At 39.5% G+C, this 16371-nt stretch overlaps 1 protein-coding gene across 1 annotated transcript; it reads left to right on the top strand.

Annotated features, from left to right (window-relative positions):
- Positions 1-605: 605 nt before the first annotated feature.
- ZSWIM6 (zinc finger, SWIM-type containing 6) lies at positions 606-15921 on the top strand. The gene is made up of 5 exons (XM_009706633.1): positions 606-743; positions 5651-5808; positions 6323-6486; positions 10864-10945; positions 13313-15921. The coding sequence occupies exons 1-5, from the start codon at positions 658-660 to the stop codon at positions 14173-14175; spliced, it is 1353 nt and encodes a 450-aa protein (XP_009704935.1). The 5' UTR covers positions 606-657; the 3' UTR covers positions 14176-15921.
- Positions 15922-16371: the final 450 nt, after the last annotated feature.

The following is a 16371-nucleotide window of genomic DNA, read 5'->3' as shown; positions in this document are numbered from 1 at the left end:
AACCATAATGATTCTATGATTCTTTGGGGACCAAGTCCAGACCAAAGGGTTATTTGAATGCATAGTGTCAGATGAGACAATAATAGGAATTGGGTGCTGCTGTGGTGATTGGTCATTTAACTTCCATTAAAGATACGCATTTTTCCACTGTAACCACTCTCTCTTTTCTGGTGGATTTGTGATAAAGCAGTCACACACCAACAGGGTGCATAGAGATTCATGTGCATGGTGTAACTATGTGGAGGCAAAGCTAGGATTATCACTGTCTACTTTTGCATACCATAGGCTTGCTGAATGAGCCCCATGGAGCACTGGAACCTTTCTGTCATTTGTATGCACACTGGTAGTGTGCTTAATACTATACAATTTGCAGTCTGTTTTGTGGTCTCAGAATATATGGTATTTAATATATTTGTAGTACATTGCATATATGTGATATACGTATGATGTATTTCACAGAAAATAGCAATGTAACTTTACCTTTTGTACAGCAAACTCTGTCTCGGAATACTGATTCTAACTGAAGGTATAGTGAGTGTTTTTAATGGTCCAGAAGTTGGGTTTTAGCAGTATGTAAAAACTTACATTCTCTTTCGCTTTCCTTCAGCTGGACCATATAGTGGTTTAGGCGAAGTCATCCATCGAGAGAGCGTTCCAATGCACACATTTGCCAAGTATCTCTTCACGTCTCTCCTACCTCATGATGCTGAATTGGCATACAAAACTGCACTGAGAGCCATGCGGTATGTATTCACGAGTCATCTAGAAAGAGCACAAGTAGCAGTTGGGAAAAGGGGAAAAAGCTTGATAATCTAGACTACTCTTTTTTTTCTAAAAGAAGCATTTTCTCCTTTAAGGAGAAATTATCTCTGTTCTGTTATCTATAAAAGCAATTGATGTCTGTAGTAACTACAGTATAATAATTTATAAATGTACAATTAGTCTTTATGTACAACTGTAAAACAGCATTCTCTGTCACAAGTCCTTCTAGAATCCCACTCTTGGGACATGAGGTTTTGTGTTCAACAACAGCCTTAGCATATGCATTCTCTCACCCATGTGGTTGGGGGGGGTGGGTGTGATAGTATTGGTAAGAAAATGAGGAAAGAGACATCTCACCAGCAGTCTCGGGATCATCTGCTGCTTAGCCTGTTTGGGAGGACTATTTGTTCCACTGGCCTTCTTTATAAATTGACTCTTTGTGATAGATTTGAAACCATATGGTGTGGTCTAAGCCAGTACATTTTTCTTGTGCTTCATAGTGAAGCAGTCTTACCCACTTCTGGGTGAATGTTGGTATTTAAGTGGAGTATGTCATACAACAACAAAATGTCTGACTTGCATGCCCTTTGTCTTCAGTAATCAGGAAAAAGATGTTTCTCAGGGAGTGTTCAGTATGTGCTGGCTTTATCTCAAGGCAGGCCAGACTGATAGTGAGGGCTAGGAAAAGCCTTCTGAAGGAAGTTTCAAGGGCCTAAATGATCAACGATAAATCTGTTGTCCACGTACAATGCAGAGAAGAAACTGGTACCATCTGAATCATCTGATTGCAGTCAAGAACCCTGTAGTTCATAGTTGACAAAGAATAGCCACAACTGACTACTAAGAAAGTATTATTTTCCTGGTCATTATTATCAAGAATGATCGTATAGTGATTGAAGGACACACTAGCCACATAAGTAGTATTTAGCTTCATCAGACAGATTGCATCCTAGTAGTTTGGAAATGTGTATTCTGGAGCTAGTTTCTCAGAAAAACTAAATGGGGAGAAAGTAATTCTGTGTTCAAAGGACTAAACAGGAGGGCAGACATAACAACAAAACATAGCTACTGTCAGGTCAGGCCAAAGGTCTGCTTAGCTTGGTTGTTTTTTACCTCCAAGAGTGTCTAGTAATGGATGTGGAGAGTCTAAGAAATATGAAGAGTGACCTTGCATACTTGCTGGTTATGGTTAGCATTTTAGGAAATAGATTGAGAAGACAAAAGTGCATTACTGATGAACTATTGCAAATGTTCAAGTGCATGATGGGAAAACTGTGTGGGCCATCTAAATACACACGTCTTCTTTTATCGCAAGTTAAGTGCATCAGTAACCCTGGTCATATCAGATCAGCAAGATAATACAAAATGTGGTGGGTGGCGTTTTTTGTTTGGCTTTTTTCCTTCTGTTTTGTTTTTTGTGAGGTTTTTTTTTAAAAAAAGGGTCAATTTTATAAAGTAGACTTAATGTGGTGGGTGGCGTTTTTTGTTTGGCTTTTTTCCTTCTGTTTTGTTTTTTGTGAGGTTTTTTTTTTTTAAAAAAAAGGGTCAATTTTATAGAGTAGACTTGTATCCTTGTACTTTAGTTACTACATTAAAGTGTTACTCAGAGATTTTGTGTGGAGTTTTCCTCCTTAAACTGAACTACTGCAACCATGCTGAAAGGCTGGAATAGACATCCATCAACAGCTTTGCACAGTGCACTGAACGCTTCAGTGAACGTGACAGCAGCATGCCATTCCTTTTGAACAAGGATTTGGGATTTCCCCAGAGACCAATCATAACTGAAAACTTCTTTTCTGGAAGTTTCCTTTCTCAACAGGAAAAACAAGCAAGATACTGAAAGATCCAAATGATGAAATCTGCGGTTAGTCATGGGTAGCTCCAGCCACCTTTTGGTATGAAACTGTCATCTCAGCCAAAGAAGTTAGTGTAAGAAAGAGTTGTCTGTTCTGTTTCTGTCTGGTAGAATCACAGGAGACATCAGCGTTCTCAGGGCTGTTCTCCATAGCCCTTTTGTCATCACTTTATAAGGCAGATGAGAGTTCAGCTCTAGACAATAATCAGTCTTTCTATATTTTGATATTTGACACTCTTCAGAAAGGTGGACTGCTATCTTGAATTCTGGCGATGGCAGATTTAGACACTTTCTATTCCATGTCTGTCTGCGTTCCGCAGCATTTCTCAAATTCTCCTGAAGAAGGTTGGTTGCTCTCTCCATTTGCACCAAAGCGATTGTTTAGTGTTTAAAGGACTCCCAATGCAAACTAAATGAAAAGGTAACTTAGTACTTTCTTGAGGGGAGAAGAAGAAAGCAAACCTGAAGACTTTCTGTCTCATAGTTGTAGGTTTGAGTGGATCAGAAGAGGAAAATTTGAGCATCTTTTCCATGGCATTGAGGAAGTGGCTGCGACCATGGACAAAAATCTCATGTGGAAATTAGTAAAGGTGCTGCATAGAAATCTGTGTCGTTGCTCATGCTTTTAGAGGTGAAGTGTATTTCCTGCTTCACTTCAACATTTATTAAAGAAGTTAGCTTCCCAAGACGCCGACTAGTTGCTCTGCAGACAGAGGTGTTTAGTGTCAGTCTGCACACAAGTGTGCATGGGTCAATGACCTGTGGTAGCAGCTGTGGAGTATTTTACCTATCTGTATTCAAAATCATCTGCTGCTGTTTCATTTTTTAAATCTTATTTTAGTGTGTGAAACACTGAGTATGAAATCAATGGAAGTTGAAACCATAAAGTCTTTCATGCATACGCCTTGGGTCTGCAAGGACAGTGTTGTGCTGTCCTTGATGGTCACTTCTGTCTACAGTTCTCTGCTTGCAGCACTGAAACAATGGAGTGGAGCCTTGGAGAATGTGGATCTGCAGTGACCTAGTTGACTGCTCACTTGGAATCTGAACTTGAATGTTTGGCTTAGTTTGGCTGATCCCTTGTTAAGCCTGAATTTCACCCAGGCTTTGGGAGCCAGACTTTAGTGGTGATGTTTAATCACACAGTAGCTTTGCTAAAACCTAGCTAAATAATTGATGTTTGAAAGGGGTGTGGGAGGGAAGTGAAGAATGCTAAATCTGCTTGTGCTTGTTCTGATGTTCCCTAATCTTGCCAAAATTGCATGAAAGCCACCAATTCACAGCAGCACTTCTTTTCACAGCAAAAGAACATAGAAACTGGCAATGAAATTCAAAGTGACAAAAGATTTCCCCAAAACGGACTCTTTCTTTCATGCTCTTTGTCTATTTACTGTTACTCATAACTTAATAATCCCTTTTTGCGTTAGGTAGTTGGGATTTTTTTACTGTTTATTGAAACCATCTAATAATGCATCTCTCCCACTACCCTCTCTCCATGCTTGGAAAAAATCAGCTGAAGACTTTATATACTGAAAAATAAAATACATATAAAGCTATATAATTTGACTCTAGAAAAAAATCAAAAGGGAAGTATTCTTTTTTTTCATATTAGCATGCACATACATGTGTCTGAAAATGTTAGTATAACCTGCTGATAGTTATTTATATGGTGTGTTGTATTTATATATGCCTGCTAGATACCCTCCCAAATAGTCAAAATTACCTTTCTGAGGGAATTCTTAAAGATACTCTCATATGGTTCAGGAACCTACAGAAAACTGATGGAACTTAAAACTATCCTACTGCAAAAAAACCCCCATGCACTCCAGTTACTTAAAGAACTTAGGTATTTATTTAAGTGCAAGAAATTGTAATTTATGTTTAAATGAGCTTACGTCATAAGAAATATTCTGTCACAGAAAATCACAATTTATTGGATTTTCAATGTTCAGTAGTTGCAATTTTATTGGCAAAAGAGGTCCAGTTTCCTTTGACTTCCCAGATGACTTCCTGTTAGAAAATCACTTGTACATGAAAACTGGTAGAAACAGAACTTGGATGTTAACCCTGATCAAGAAGCTAGGCACCAGAAAGGCTTTTTTTCTGGACGTTGTCTCTTTACTATCATTTGATGTCTCATTAACCATTCATGTCCTGAAACTATGCTGAATTGTATTGAATAAAAATGCCTTTTTTTTGTTCACTCCTACTTTTTGCATTGGCATTTATGTAGTATGTAGTGTACTGGTTATAGGTAGTGTATTGAAGGGTCATCAGTTGAGTCTCTCTTGTGTTGTAGTAGTCAACAACAAACACATTAATTTGAATTATCTAAGTATGAATTCACCTTGGTGGGTAAGACTGTTGTAGATTGATGCATAGTCGAAGAAATTTTTGCTTCAGGATTAGAAAATGGAGTCTGAAAAGTAGCTTTAAAGGAAACTTCCTCCATCACTGCTGCTTGGGACTCTTAACATCAGATTACGGTACATTATAAAATGTTGGTAGGCTAAAGTTTGAGAACTTCAAAAAGTAGTCATAGTTGAACAGTAAAATGTCCTTTATGGACATAAATTCATGTCTGAATTTATTATGAGATGAAAATCTGAATTGTTGAATATCCCTCTCCCTTACTTTGAGCATTTGTAACGTTCCAAATACTGAAAAATATTTACATGTTCTCCGTACAGTGGAGAACTACTCCACTTCCCTTCCTGAGGGCTGTTGTTCAAAGACTGAAACAAGGCAGGAAGAAAAGCTTCAACTCTATTAATGACGCAGGAAGTCTCTGCCTTGGCTAATGAGTAGCTTAATTGTCCTGTGAATTCCTGCAGATGCCCACTGATACAGGCAAATTTGGCAAATGGACTTTTAAGGTTCCCCAAGAAAGAGAAGCAGTTTTCCAGTCTTTTATTGATAACCAAAGAGGTGCATTTCATAAACAAGGTCAGGTGTTCTTGCAGCTTTAGTTTTATTCATGAGTAACCTAATATAATAATGATTTAATGAAAGAGGATTTCTTCCTTATTTCAGGTTGCTAGTATTGGAATCTACAGCTCCTTCGGGAGACATGTCCCGCCCGCACCACATTGCATCAGTTGTTCCAAACCGATATCCTCGCTGGTTCACCCTAAGCCACATTGAATCCCAGCAGTGTGAGCTGGCATCGACCATGCTAACAGCAGCCAAAGGTACATTGCTGTCAGTTATGTACTCAACTGAACATATGCTTTTAATATTGCGTGGAGTAAACAGACTATAGAATTTGTGTTCAGGAATCTAAATTGCAGCCTGACAGGAGTTTGAAATGGCTGCAACAAATTGAACTGACTTAAACTTGTCACTTAATTTTCTAGCAAAGTAGTTAAGCTAGTTAGATGGTAGCCAGATGAGCTTGATTTGAGGCTGATGAGACAGTTTTTTGTTCTTCTGACGCATGACGTAGACTGTGAGACCCAGGAGTGGACAAATCACTTCTAAAATTCACAAGTCAGGATAACTTTTGGCCCTGTACTACACTAGCACCATCAGGCACTAGAGGAGTTTGTGCTGTCTTGTGTCTTTCATTCATATGTGATTTAACTGTGGAAGGTTTCTAAAAACAGAATATGTGTAATTGAAACATCATACTGCTGCATAGCAACAGCAGACTCTGAATGTTTTGGGAGTTTGTTCTGTTTTGGTGATTCTGTTTACGCTTTACAGGTGATGTTCGGAGGCTGGAAACAGTGTTAGAATCCATCCAGAAAAATATCCACTCCTCATCGCACATTTTCAAACTTGCCCAGGATGCATTTAAAATAGCAACACTCATGGACAGCTTGCCAGACATCACTCTACTGAAAGTTTCTCTGGAGTTAGGCCTTCAGGTATTTCCCTCGTTTATTACTGTTACAGTAGAAAAAAGGAATTTGACCCAGTGTTGGAGGGTATAGCTTTTAAATACTGAGGACCGTACCCTCTTTACCCTTGCTCTAGTTTTTAGATTCTGTTTCCTGATACAAAGCTCAATGCACTGGTAAACACAGACCAAGGGTCTGCATAGCCCCTTTGTGCCATTTCGGTGGAAGAGAGAGCTGGGAACGGCTGGTTGCAGGGCAGTCTTCTGTTCAGGGGTGAGAGAGGACTAGTGCAATGGGTTCCAGAGTATATGTAGGACTGGCTAGAAGGCAGAATTAGCCTGCTTGCCGGAAATGAACTGTATTTTCTGCATGACCTTGAGGGTTGGGTTTCTTACCATTCCTTCCCTTCCTTGCCCCTAAATGAGATTTGGTAGGTGGTTGTTGAATTATTAGAGGAAGCCAAGGTCAACCATAATGACCCATTTCTAAGGCAGACTATGCTAACAGCAGCCCTCTCACTTCACCAAAATCCTGTACTCTGCAGTCTATGGGGTGATCAGATGCATGAGACTCAGCTTGAGGTATACTAGAACATCAGATCAGTTTTCAGGCTCTTAGGAGAGACTTTGCAAGCTAAAAGGAGACAGCTAAGTTTTAGGTATCTGGAGTATCTTGGAGTTTATCAGTTCACTTCAACAAAAATAAATCTCTTCATCCCTCTTCAGGGAGTTCTTAAAAAAAATGTGCAAAGATCAGAAAACCGTTTATTACTTGGCTTCAGTAAACAAAGCTCCAAAGAATTCTGGGGAAAGGATATTATCCCAGTTTCTTCTTATGCCAAAGAAAGGTACTGTTTGCCTCTTCTAGGTGTTTAGAAGCTAAAGTCTTTAATCAGAAAACTGAGATTCTGTATGCTTTGTTAGCCTTTCATACTCCCAAGGTTGCTGTGGAAATCTGCTGCTTTTTTCACATCTTGCTATGTTTCTGCCTTAAATGTTTGTTTACCTAAGAGAGAGAAAGATCCTTGTGATTGACCTGTGTGTCACCTCAGGCATTCACCAAGTATCATTCAGTGGTAGCAGGGCACTTTGGATGTCACTGTATTCATGGATACCCCTTTGTGGTTTCTGGTGTCATCAGAATGTCTTCAGTGAGATCTAGTGAAAGAAATATCATGAACCCATACTTCCTTCTCAGTCCCAGGGTTTGGAACAAACTGTCCCAAGCTTATGAAAGTGTTTTAAGAATCTTAAAGGTAGTTTGCTTTCCAGAAGGAAGATGCATAGCAGTTTTCTGGTAGTAACTCACAGCTGTGTGGATTTTTGCAGTAATACTTTTCCTGCAAAAACCTTAGTGTCAGCACTGTCTCTGCTGGCCTACAGATGCTTTCCCCTTTCCTACCCCTACCACTTAATGACAATTAGATTGTCTGTATTCACCACCTAGTATCTGACTACTTAGGACATTTACATGCCCTAGAAAACTCTTTCTTCCCTCATATGCTAAACAGCAGTGTCCTCGCAAGTATACTATTCTGCCTCAGCTACATCAGTGACAAGTTGGCCTGGTTGGGCTGAGGAGATGATACTGACAATTTCACAACTCTGTCACTGGGATCTCTGGGACAGAAAAGCCTCTTACATTGATCTAGATTTGGGAGTAATGTGTAGACTCCTGGGTTCTTTCTCCCTATTTCCAATGGCAGCATGTGTTACATGACTCAGCAGAGGGAAGGCTTTTAAACTGTCTGTGGAAAGAAGTCATCAGCATGGCCAAATGGGCAAGGATTATCTCAGGTATATTCTGTCCTTCAGAACCTTACTGGCACAGACGCTCTAAGATCTGCAGGTTCAGGAGGGGCTTCTGTTCCTCTGTCTGTTGTGTGCTGCATCAGTGCAAGTAAGTATTACTGCACACATGCAAACTGTACTGCTGGCAGAACTGCTGAACAAGTTAGTGCAGGTGATCACTCGATGTGTATTTGGCAAGTGCTATCCCTTCCCCTCAGATCTGTGAATGAATGAATAAATAAATAAACCTCCTTCCAACATGCATGATGGAGAGGTTTTGCATTGGTGCGGGAGTTAATGGTTGGTTAGCCATTTCTTCTATCTCTTACAATTGGTGAGATCTTCTGTTCCTCTAACAATCTTCTAAAGATCTATGAAGACAAAGTCAAGATTATCCTGTGTGAAAGAGAGCTTGGCTATGTGATTCCCAGGGGCCTCTTACCATTTTCAGACTTCCTGTCTTACTGAGAAGCTCTCTTCAGTTGATAGCACAGATCTTGGATAGATCTTGGACAGACGTAGAACTTCCTTTTAGGAAGAGGTAGCTCAAGAATGTATTGAGCAGAAGTGAAATAGTTCTTTGGTTACATGTGCCACAGTATAAATTAGCTTCAGCTCCTCCTTGGTCAGGACATCAGTACATACTTTGTTTGAAATACTTGTGGTTTTGTATCATCAGTAAAGAGACCATCTCTTGCTGTTCTCAACTTGTCAGTTTAATCAAATGAAGGGAACCTAATTCCAGAATAGTTCGTCAAGAAACTTTTCCATGTCAAGAAACTGTATATGGTATTGATTTTTTGCTCTCGAGTTATGACTGGCTACACTGGAATGACTATAATGCCCACTACATGTGCTGGAGGCTCTTGGGACTGCTGATCCTTTTACAGACCACCACAGTGAGGGAAGTCATCAGAGAAGACTTTCAGAAAAGTTGTCATTCACACCATTTTGGGTTTTTTGACTCCTGCTCTCTCTTACCAGTAGCAGAATTCAGCCATAACCCTGTGTTTTCTCTTGGATTCACTCTACTTGGGGGAAGCTGAAAATTCATCATGGATATTGGAAATGTGTTAGCCTTCAATTTGAGTGTGGGTCAGTACAGGAAGTCACCTAGACTGCTTCCCTTTGGTGGACAGAATGGGACAGATAATTGCACTCCAAAACATTTTGACTTGGGACTGCCTGTTTTTCTTCCAGAAAGACTTCCAAGTGAAGGCTGGTTCCATGGTTTACCTTAGCCATATTTTCATATTTTAAAATGTGCTGGGTTGCTTCTTCCAGATCAATTTACTTTCTTTCAAAATACTTCTCTCCAATCTAGCACTTACGTTACTGTTTAGTTAAAATGATACCACAATGTCTGAGCCAACAAAGCTGGCCTTATCCTGTAACTTTTGGGTGATGTACAACTGGTCACCAGGGTCTCAAGGTGGGAATGTTTGGAGGCCAGCTTGGAACCACTCATGGTCGCTTATAACCAGACTTCTTAAAGATCATCTGTGCCTTTGTGCTCCTCAGCAATCTTTTCATCGTCTTCATTATCCTATCTATAGTATAGGACTAAAGGAGTTGACAGGAGTAACAAATATGACAGAGGGCTACATGCCACTTTGAAGTCGCCTTAAGACTGAGGGGGGACATGGGTTGAGAATCCTCTTAGAAATGCTGCTAACTCCAAGCAGTTTGAGTGGATTGTTGTTTTAATATGTAGAGATCATTGCTGAGAGCTCTATGATTGACCTATTCTGCTCTTTATTTGTAATACCATAATATGATCACTGGTGTTATAAGTGGAAAACTTGCTTACTTTCTTCATCTAGATATCTTTGGGGTCTGTCCAGGTAGCTGAAGCAAGTTTTACATGCAGTGTTTGTTTTACTGAAAAAACAAATTTGCCTATGTTTTAAGAAACAACATAGGCAATAACTACAAGTGATACAAAATACAGACACTACAATCAAAGCTTAAAATTCTTTTTCTAGGATTCTGATGGTTTCACAATGGAACTTCTTTGCAGGGACTGCTTGTTCAGAGAGAAATCATAGCTGTGGATTTCTTAATAGTACCTGTATATAACTGGAATTGTTTCTTTAACTTTGCTGAATAAGTAGCCAGTCAAATCACAGTACTCTTAACTCTTGTCTGTATTGTTGAAGTCAATGAAGAGAAATGCAGATGAGGGGAAAAATTAAAGCGGTTAGTTTGCCCAACAAGAGTTGACACATTTTCACTTTAAAGACTACTATGCTTAGAAGGAGACATGATGTAATTTAATTTGAATAAGTGATAATTGATTGGGCTTTTTTTGTTGTTTGGGGGGGGCTTTTTTGTGGGGTAACTTTTTTCTTCTCCATGTATAAAACAGTGTCTCTCCTCTAGCCTTGAAGGGTCTGCAGTTGGAATTACTCTCTGCATGGTATTCTAAGATAGCTGAGCAGTATTTGTCAAATCTTTTGACGTATCGGCTAAAAAGAGGTAACAGAGTGGAGAGGGCAAGAGGCTGCCATTTTGAACATTAGTGTATTTGACTAACTTAAAAACCCTAGTATTTGGTATATTGCCTTGATTTGCAATAGGACTAATTTGTATCTTGTTTGTGTTGTTTTAATAGGTGATGCGAATGACGCTGTCGACACTGAATTGGCGACGGCGGGAAATGGTGAGGTGGTTGGTAACATGTGCGACAGAAGTAGGTATGTTCTGAGATGCTTTTCTCATCAGCTAATCTTAGAGGGCTTGATCTTGCTTATCAACACCCAGGTTCTGCGAATGTCTCCCCCTTTCTGTTCATCTATAAATGTCCTTTGGTGAGAAGTCATTATGTCAATGATAAGTGAGGTTTTTCTAGGCACAGACCAAGTGAGATAATAGTTGGGTAATGTAGTGTGACTTTTCCCCCACAAGGTGAGGGTGTGCCTAGCCTATGGGAAATACCCCAGATTTCCCCTTGTCCAGTCCATAACAGGTTTGGATTTGAGGCTGCAGTAGAGAAAGGCCTCGTGGTTATGGGCTGTTGCACTGTACTACAACTTTGGTTGCTCTGAAAGGCAGGTGAGAGCTATCTGATCAGCTGTGGGAAGAGGAACCAGAAAACAGGTGAATGAAATGCTGGGGTTGCCTTGTACTGTGTGGCAGATGGGATCTCATGAAGGAGTTCTCAATTGTTAGGGTTTTTTTAAGCCCCTGGGTAAGTCCAAGCTTAGAGTGTAATGTATCTTTGTTATGTGGCTATGACATTGTGCAGGCCTGTTATCTGCACTGTAAAGCAAACCAAATACCAATGCAGTAGTTGTTAACCACATAAGGTGAAAAAAAGGTGGGAGCAGAACCAGCCTTACACTTAGAGGACAGCAGTGGAAGAATAGCGCACTCATCAGGATGTTCTGATCATTTTTGGGCTTTGCCATAGATTGCCTGTGTGTCTTGATGAGGCGTCCCTTAGCTTCTGTATTCCAGTTTACCATCTGCAAGATGAAGATGCAGAATCTGAAAGTGAAGATGAGTGCATTAAAAGCTGTGTAGCTGTTTAAAGAAAAACAAAAAAAACCCCAACAACCGAAACTGAACAAAAACCAACCAAACAAAAACGCAAACAACAGAAAAACCCCCAGCAGCTCTGGTACTGGGGACAATTATAAGTACTTGTGATAAGGAAGCGGTTTTAATTGTCACTAAAGGTATTTCTGGAAAGCATGCTTCCCTACTGTATTTATTCCTTTTTCATACATCTGAATTGGATTGTTTCGCATAGATGCTTCTTGAGTTTCACAACTTCAGAGGATTATTCTCTGGATTAGTTTATTCTTTGCTTTGTGCTTAACTGGGAAATTAACCTTGTTAGTGGCATGGGAAAATACTGCTTGCCTTTATATGTCCTCAGCCAGAAAGTGGTTTGTGTCTGCAAATTTTCATCCAATGCTCTTGTTTTATTGCTTTTATATCTTTGCTAAGATAATTATTGCTGAGGCTATCTTACAGATATTAGTGCCTGGGTATTATTTGGTGCAATTGCATATCAGCAAATAAAATGGTGGTTTTAATACTGCTTTAAATTAGTTTACATATTCTAGTGGAAGTATCCCATAAAGAACATGTAATGTCATGCAAAGTACTCTTGAGACTTGATTAAGTTGGTAAAGCAAGGAATCTGTTTGTTTAAATGAAGATCTGATATTCTCTGGCTATGCTGAGTTGTGCACATAAGTGAAGAGGTGCGCAGGAAGCGTCAGAGTCCTACAGAGAAAATGAGGACCTCTGGGTGTGGTTTAGGCGAGCTCACAGATGTGTGTAAACTGCCTCTAGCAGTAATAAGGCACTCTAGTTGGCTATAAGGTTCAACTTATGGAACCCATTAGTCACTGTTTTCCCCCTTCCTTCTCCTGCCAAACACACACAAACATACACACACCAGGAATAAAGTGATACTAAGGAAAATACCTATTTCATGTTGCTCAGGTTATTTCCCTAATAAGGATCTTGATGTTCAGACACATACGAATTTGATACAAGATGTAGCTGAGAAGCCTGTTGGCAGGAGGTGCGGGTTAGGATTTTTTCTTTCTTTCTTTCTTTAAGGTGTGCTTAGTGTGTTTGTTAAGGTGTGCCATGGTGTTCTATTAAGAAAGCCATTTAGCATACTTTCATATTCTTTTGTACATGCGCTGTGCCTTGAGATGCACAGTGAGAAGTTAAAATTGCCTTTGGAAAATGTTCAGTGTGAGGATTGCTTTTGAGTGATATGATGAGACCAAATGAGCCAGAACTCGTTATCCAAATTGTCTTAAATAATGAAAAACAGCTCAGTTGTCACACCAGGAGATTAAAGCTTATCTTGCAGGCTTTTTTTGTTATTTTCTGCATTTTGGTGATTGCTACAAAGTTTGCACAGTAGCCTTTGTCCTTTTCCAGCCATGTTATCTGGTTTAGCCCTTCTTGCTGAAGTGTATCCCCTTGGATGTATTGGCGACCTCTTAGACTTTGCTGCAAATGTAATCTCTTGCTGAACATCTGTTTCTGCTAGGTTTTATCAGCTGTGACTAATCCTTTCTTTCTCTCCCCAGGTGTTTATGCACTGGATAGTATCATGCAAAACTGGTTTACACTTTTCACTCCAACAGAAGCCACTAGTATTGTTGCTACAACAGTGATGTCCAACAGCACCATTGTCCGTCTGCATCTGGACTGCCATCAGCAGGAGAAGTTAGCTGGCAGTGCTAGGACGCTTGCTCTACAGTGTGCCATGAAGGATCCTCAAAACTGTGCCCTCTCTGCACTGACCTTATGTGAAAAGGATCACATAGCTTTTGAGACCGCTTACCAAATCGTTTTAGATGCTGCTACAACCGGCATGAGCTACTCGCAGCTTTTTACTATAGCACGTTACATGGAGCACCGTGGTTACCCCATGCGAGCCTACAAGCTGGCCACTTTGGCCATGACACATCTCAACCTGAGTTACAATCAGGACACACACCCTGCCATTAATGACGTTCTGTGGGCATGTGCGCTCAGCCACTCCCTTGGGAAAAATGAGCTAGCAGCTATAATACCTCTGGTGGTCAAAAGTGTCAAATGTGCAACAGTACTGTCAGACATTTTGCGTAGGTGTACTTTGACCACTCCTGGCATGGTGGGACTTCATGGAAGGAGGAACTCTGGTAAGCTCATGTCACTGGACAAAGCCCCTTTACGGCAACTCTTGGATGCCACAATTGGAGCCTACATTAATACAACTCATTCACGTCTCACTCACATCAGCCCACGACACTATAGTGAGTTTATAGAGTTCCTCAGCAAGGCCCGAGAGACCTTCTTAATGGCTCATGATGGTCACATCCAGTTTACACAGTTTATTGACAACCTAAAACAAATCTACAAAGGCAAAAAGAAACTGATGATGCTGGTTCGTGAGCGGTTTGGTTGATGAAAATGTGTGAATGGGGAGATTGGGGGATGAGGGGGATGGTTTGTTTTTACTTGAGCCTGCCTTTGTATCCTTTTTAACTTAAAGAAACAGAGCCACACCGGTATTATATGTGTATAGTTATATTGAGTTTGCAAACTAAACTGTCATATTGTGAAAGTGTGTGTGTTTAATTTTTTTCTCCTTTTTTCTGTTTTGTATGAGAGAGGGGTTAAAAAATGTTTGGTTTACACTGAGTATATGTTGTCAAGTGGCAAAAGCCCACATCGCTCTCCTGTTCTTTCTGTATACGTTCACAGCCTCAAAAACAAACATATATTGCAATGGCTTTAAAAACCAAACAAAACACCTCCATCCTGTGATAAGTACCTCGAATGGATTCAGCTTTACTCCTTTGTAACTCATCCTTACATTTCAGCATATTTAAACAAACCAACAAATGAAATACTAATAGTTAAAAGGCTGACCACGTGGCTTTGCAGTGCTGTTCATCCAGAAGCATGGCACACAATGCTTGTGCATGTGGAAACTTAGCGACTGTCAACATACATTCTCAGGGATTTATCAAAAAAATTAAAAAAAAGAATGAGAGCATTTATTGTACTGTATATATATTATAGTATATGTCTGAATATTGAAAATATAACATTAACTAATTTATAAAAAAATCTATGTAATGCAAAATACTTGAAGCTGCAGTAGCTTGGTTTTAAACAAAAAAGAAAACCTATCAGAAGGACTAAAGTGCGCCTTGCTTCAGGGTTGGCTCAGGTGGTGAACTATATGCTGGGCATCTATGCAGAGCCACCTTTTGGATTGCATGGTTGGACTGATACCTAATGGGGAAATTTTATATATATATATTTATACAACCCGTGTATACATATATATGTATACACACATACACACATGCTTGTAACAGGCACTATAGTAAAGAGGGACAACAAAAAATACACAGCCAGAGCAGCAAGCCTTAGCATTAAGAATACAGTATGCCAGAATCGGGGTTTGTGCCTCCTAGCCTAGAAGACTTAAAGAAATATCCTTTTTGACACAAAACACAAAAATGTTTTCCAAAATGATTGACATGATACATTACGCCTTTGCAGTGAGCTAATAATAAGCTAACCTTTGTGCACAAATAACATATATATATATTATATATATATATTCTGCATAGGTATTTTGACTTTGTGCAGGACAGAAAGTTGTGTAGGTATGACTGTTCTACTTTTCAGTTTGTTTTTTTAATATATTTTATTTTCTCTAGAATTACTCAAACAGAAGCAGCCTTCTATCTTGCCTTGTCTTAATGCTTTAAAATAACCAAACTGGAGATCTAACTACCAAACTGTTCATTATATTATTAAATACCAACTTTGGTTACAGTATAGTGTCTTTACTTTAGCTGATGGTTCTGTATCCTTGTGCTTTTTAAAGCAGTTTTTATGTTTTGGTGCAAAAGTTGTCCAGTGTCTCTTGTTCCCTTCATTAGAGAACATGCTAGAGGTATGTTTGTAGGTATTTTTGTTTAGAAAAACTATTTCATGCTCTCCATTTTATTTATTATAATAGGTAAAAAGGTTGTACTTCATCACCCATGTAAACATGCTCATGAAGTTGAAAGTAATTAAAATTTGATACACTGATATCAATTTATTTATGTAACTAAATCACTGTTTTATAAACTTGTTAATGATCAACAATTTTTTTTGTTTTGATTAAAATTAGTTTTTTGAAAGTTGATTCAGCCTCCTTTATGTTGTATGTTTCTGGAGTTCAATTGTGTACAGATAGTACATAGATCTTAAAGGCCCAGCTTTCAGCCTTGGTGTGTTGTGGTGGTAAGCAATATGGCCACCAAACCCAGGAAAGAAATGTTTTGTTGCTCAAGTCTGCTGAGGAATGGTAGTGTTCACAGTTGCTGGTGGAAGAAGAGGAGCAACCACGTGCTGCCTGTGACTGAGAATGATGTGGTCTATGCAATGAACAGTAAGCCTTGACATATTGCCCTGGTGGGATGGTAGAGTGTGTGGGAGTATGTTTGCACTCTGGATTATTTGGGTGACCATGAGAGCTGAGATGTGCTGCGTATATACACCAGGACAGTTCTTGCTCTTACTGGATTGACTTTTCTAAAGTTTTTTTGTGTATTTCGAGCCATGCAGCGCATTCCACCCAGCATGGAGTTCTTGC

Source organism: Cariama cristata, unplaced genomic scaffold (genome assembly GCF_000690535.1).
Source record: "Cariama cristata isolate BGI_N322 unplaced genomic scaffold, ASM69053v1 scaffold19168, whole genome shotgun sequence".
In the NCBI taxonomy this organism is placed as follows: Eukaryota; Metazoa; Chordata; class Aves; order Cariamiformes; family Cariamidae; genus Cariama; species Cariama cristata.
Note: the sequence above shows the minus strand (reverse complement) of the source record. Positions and strands in the feature narration are given on the sequence as shown.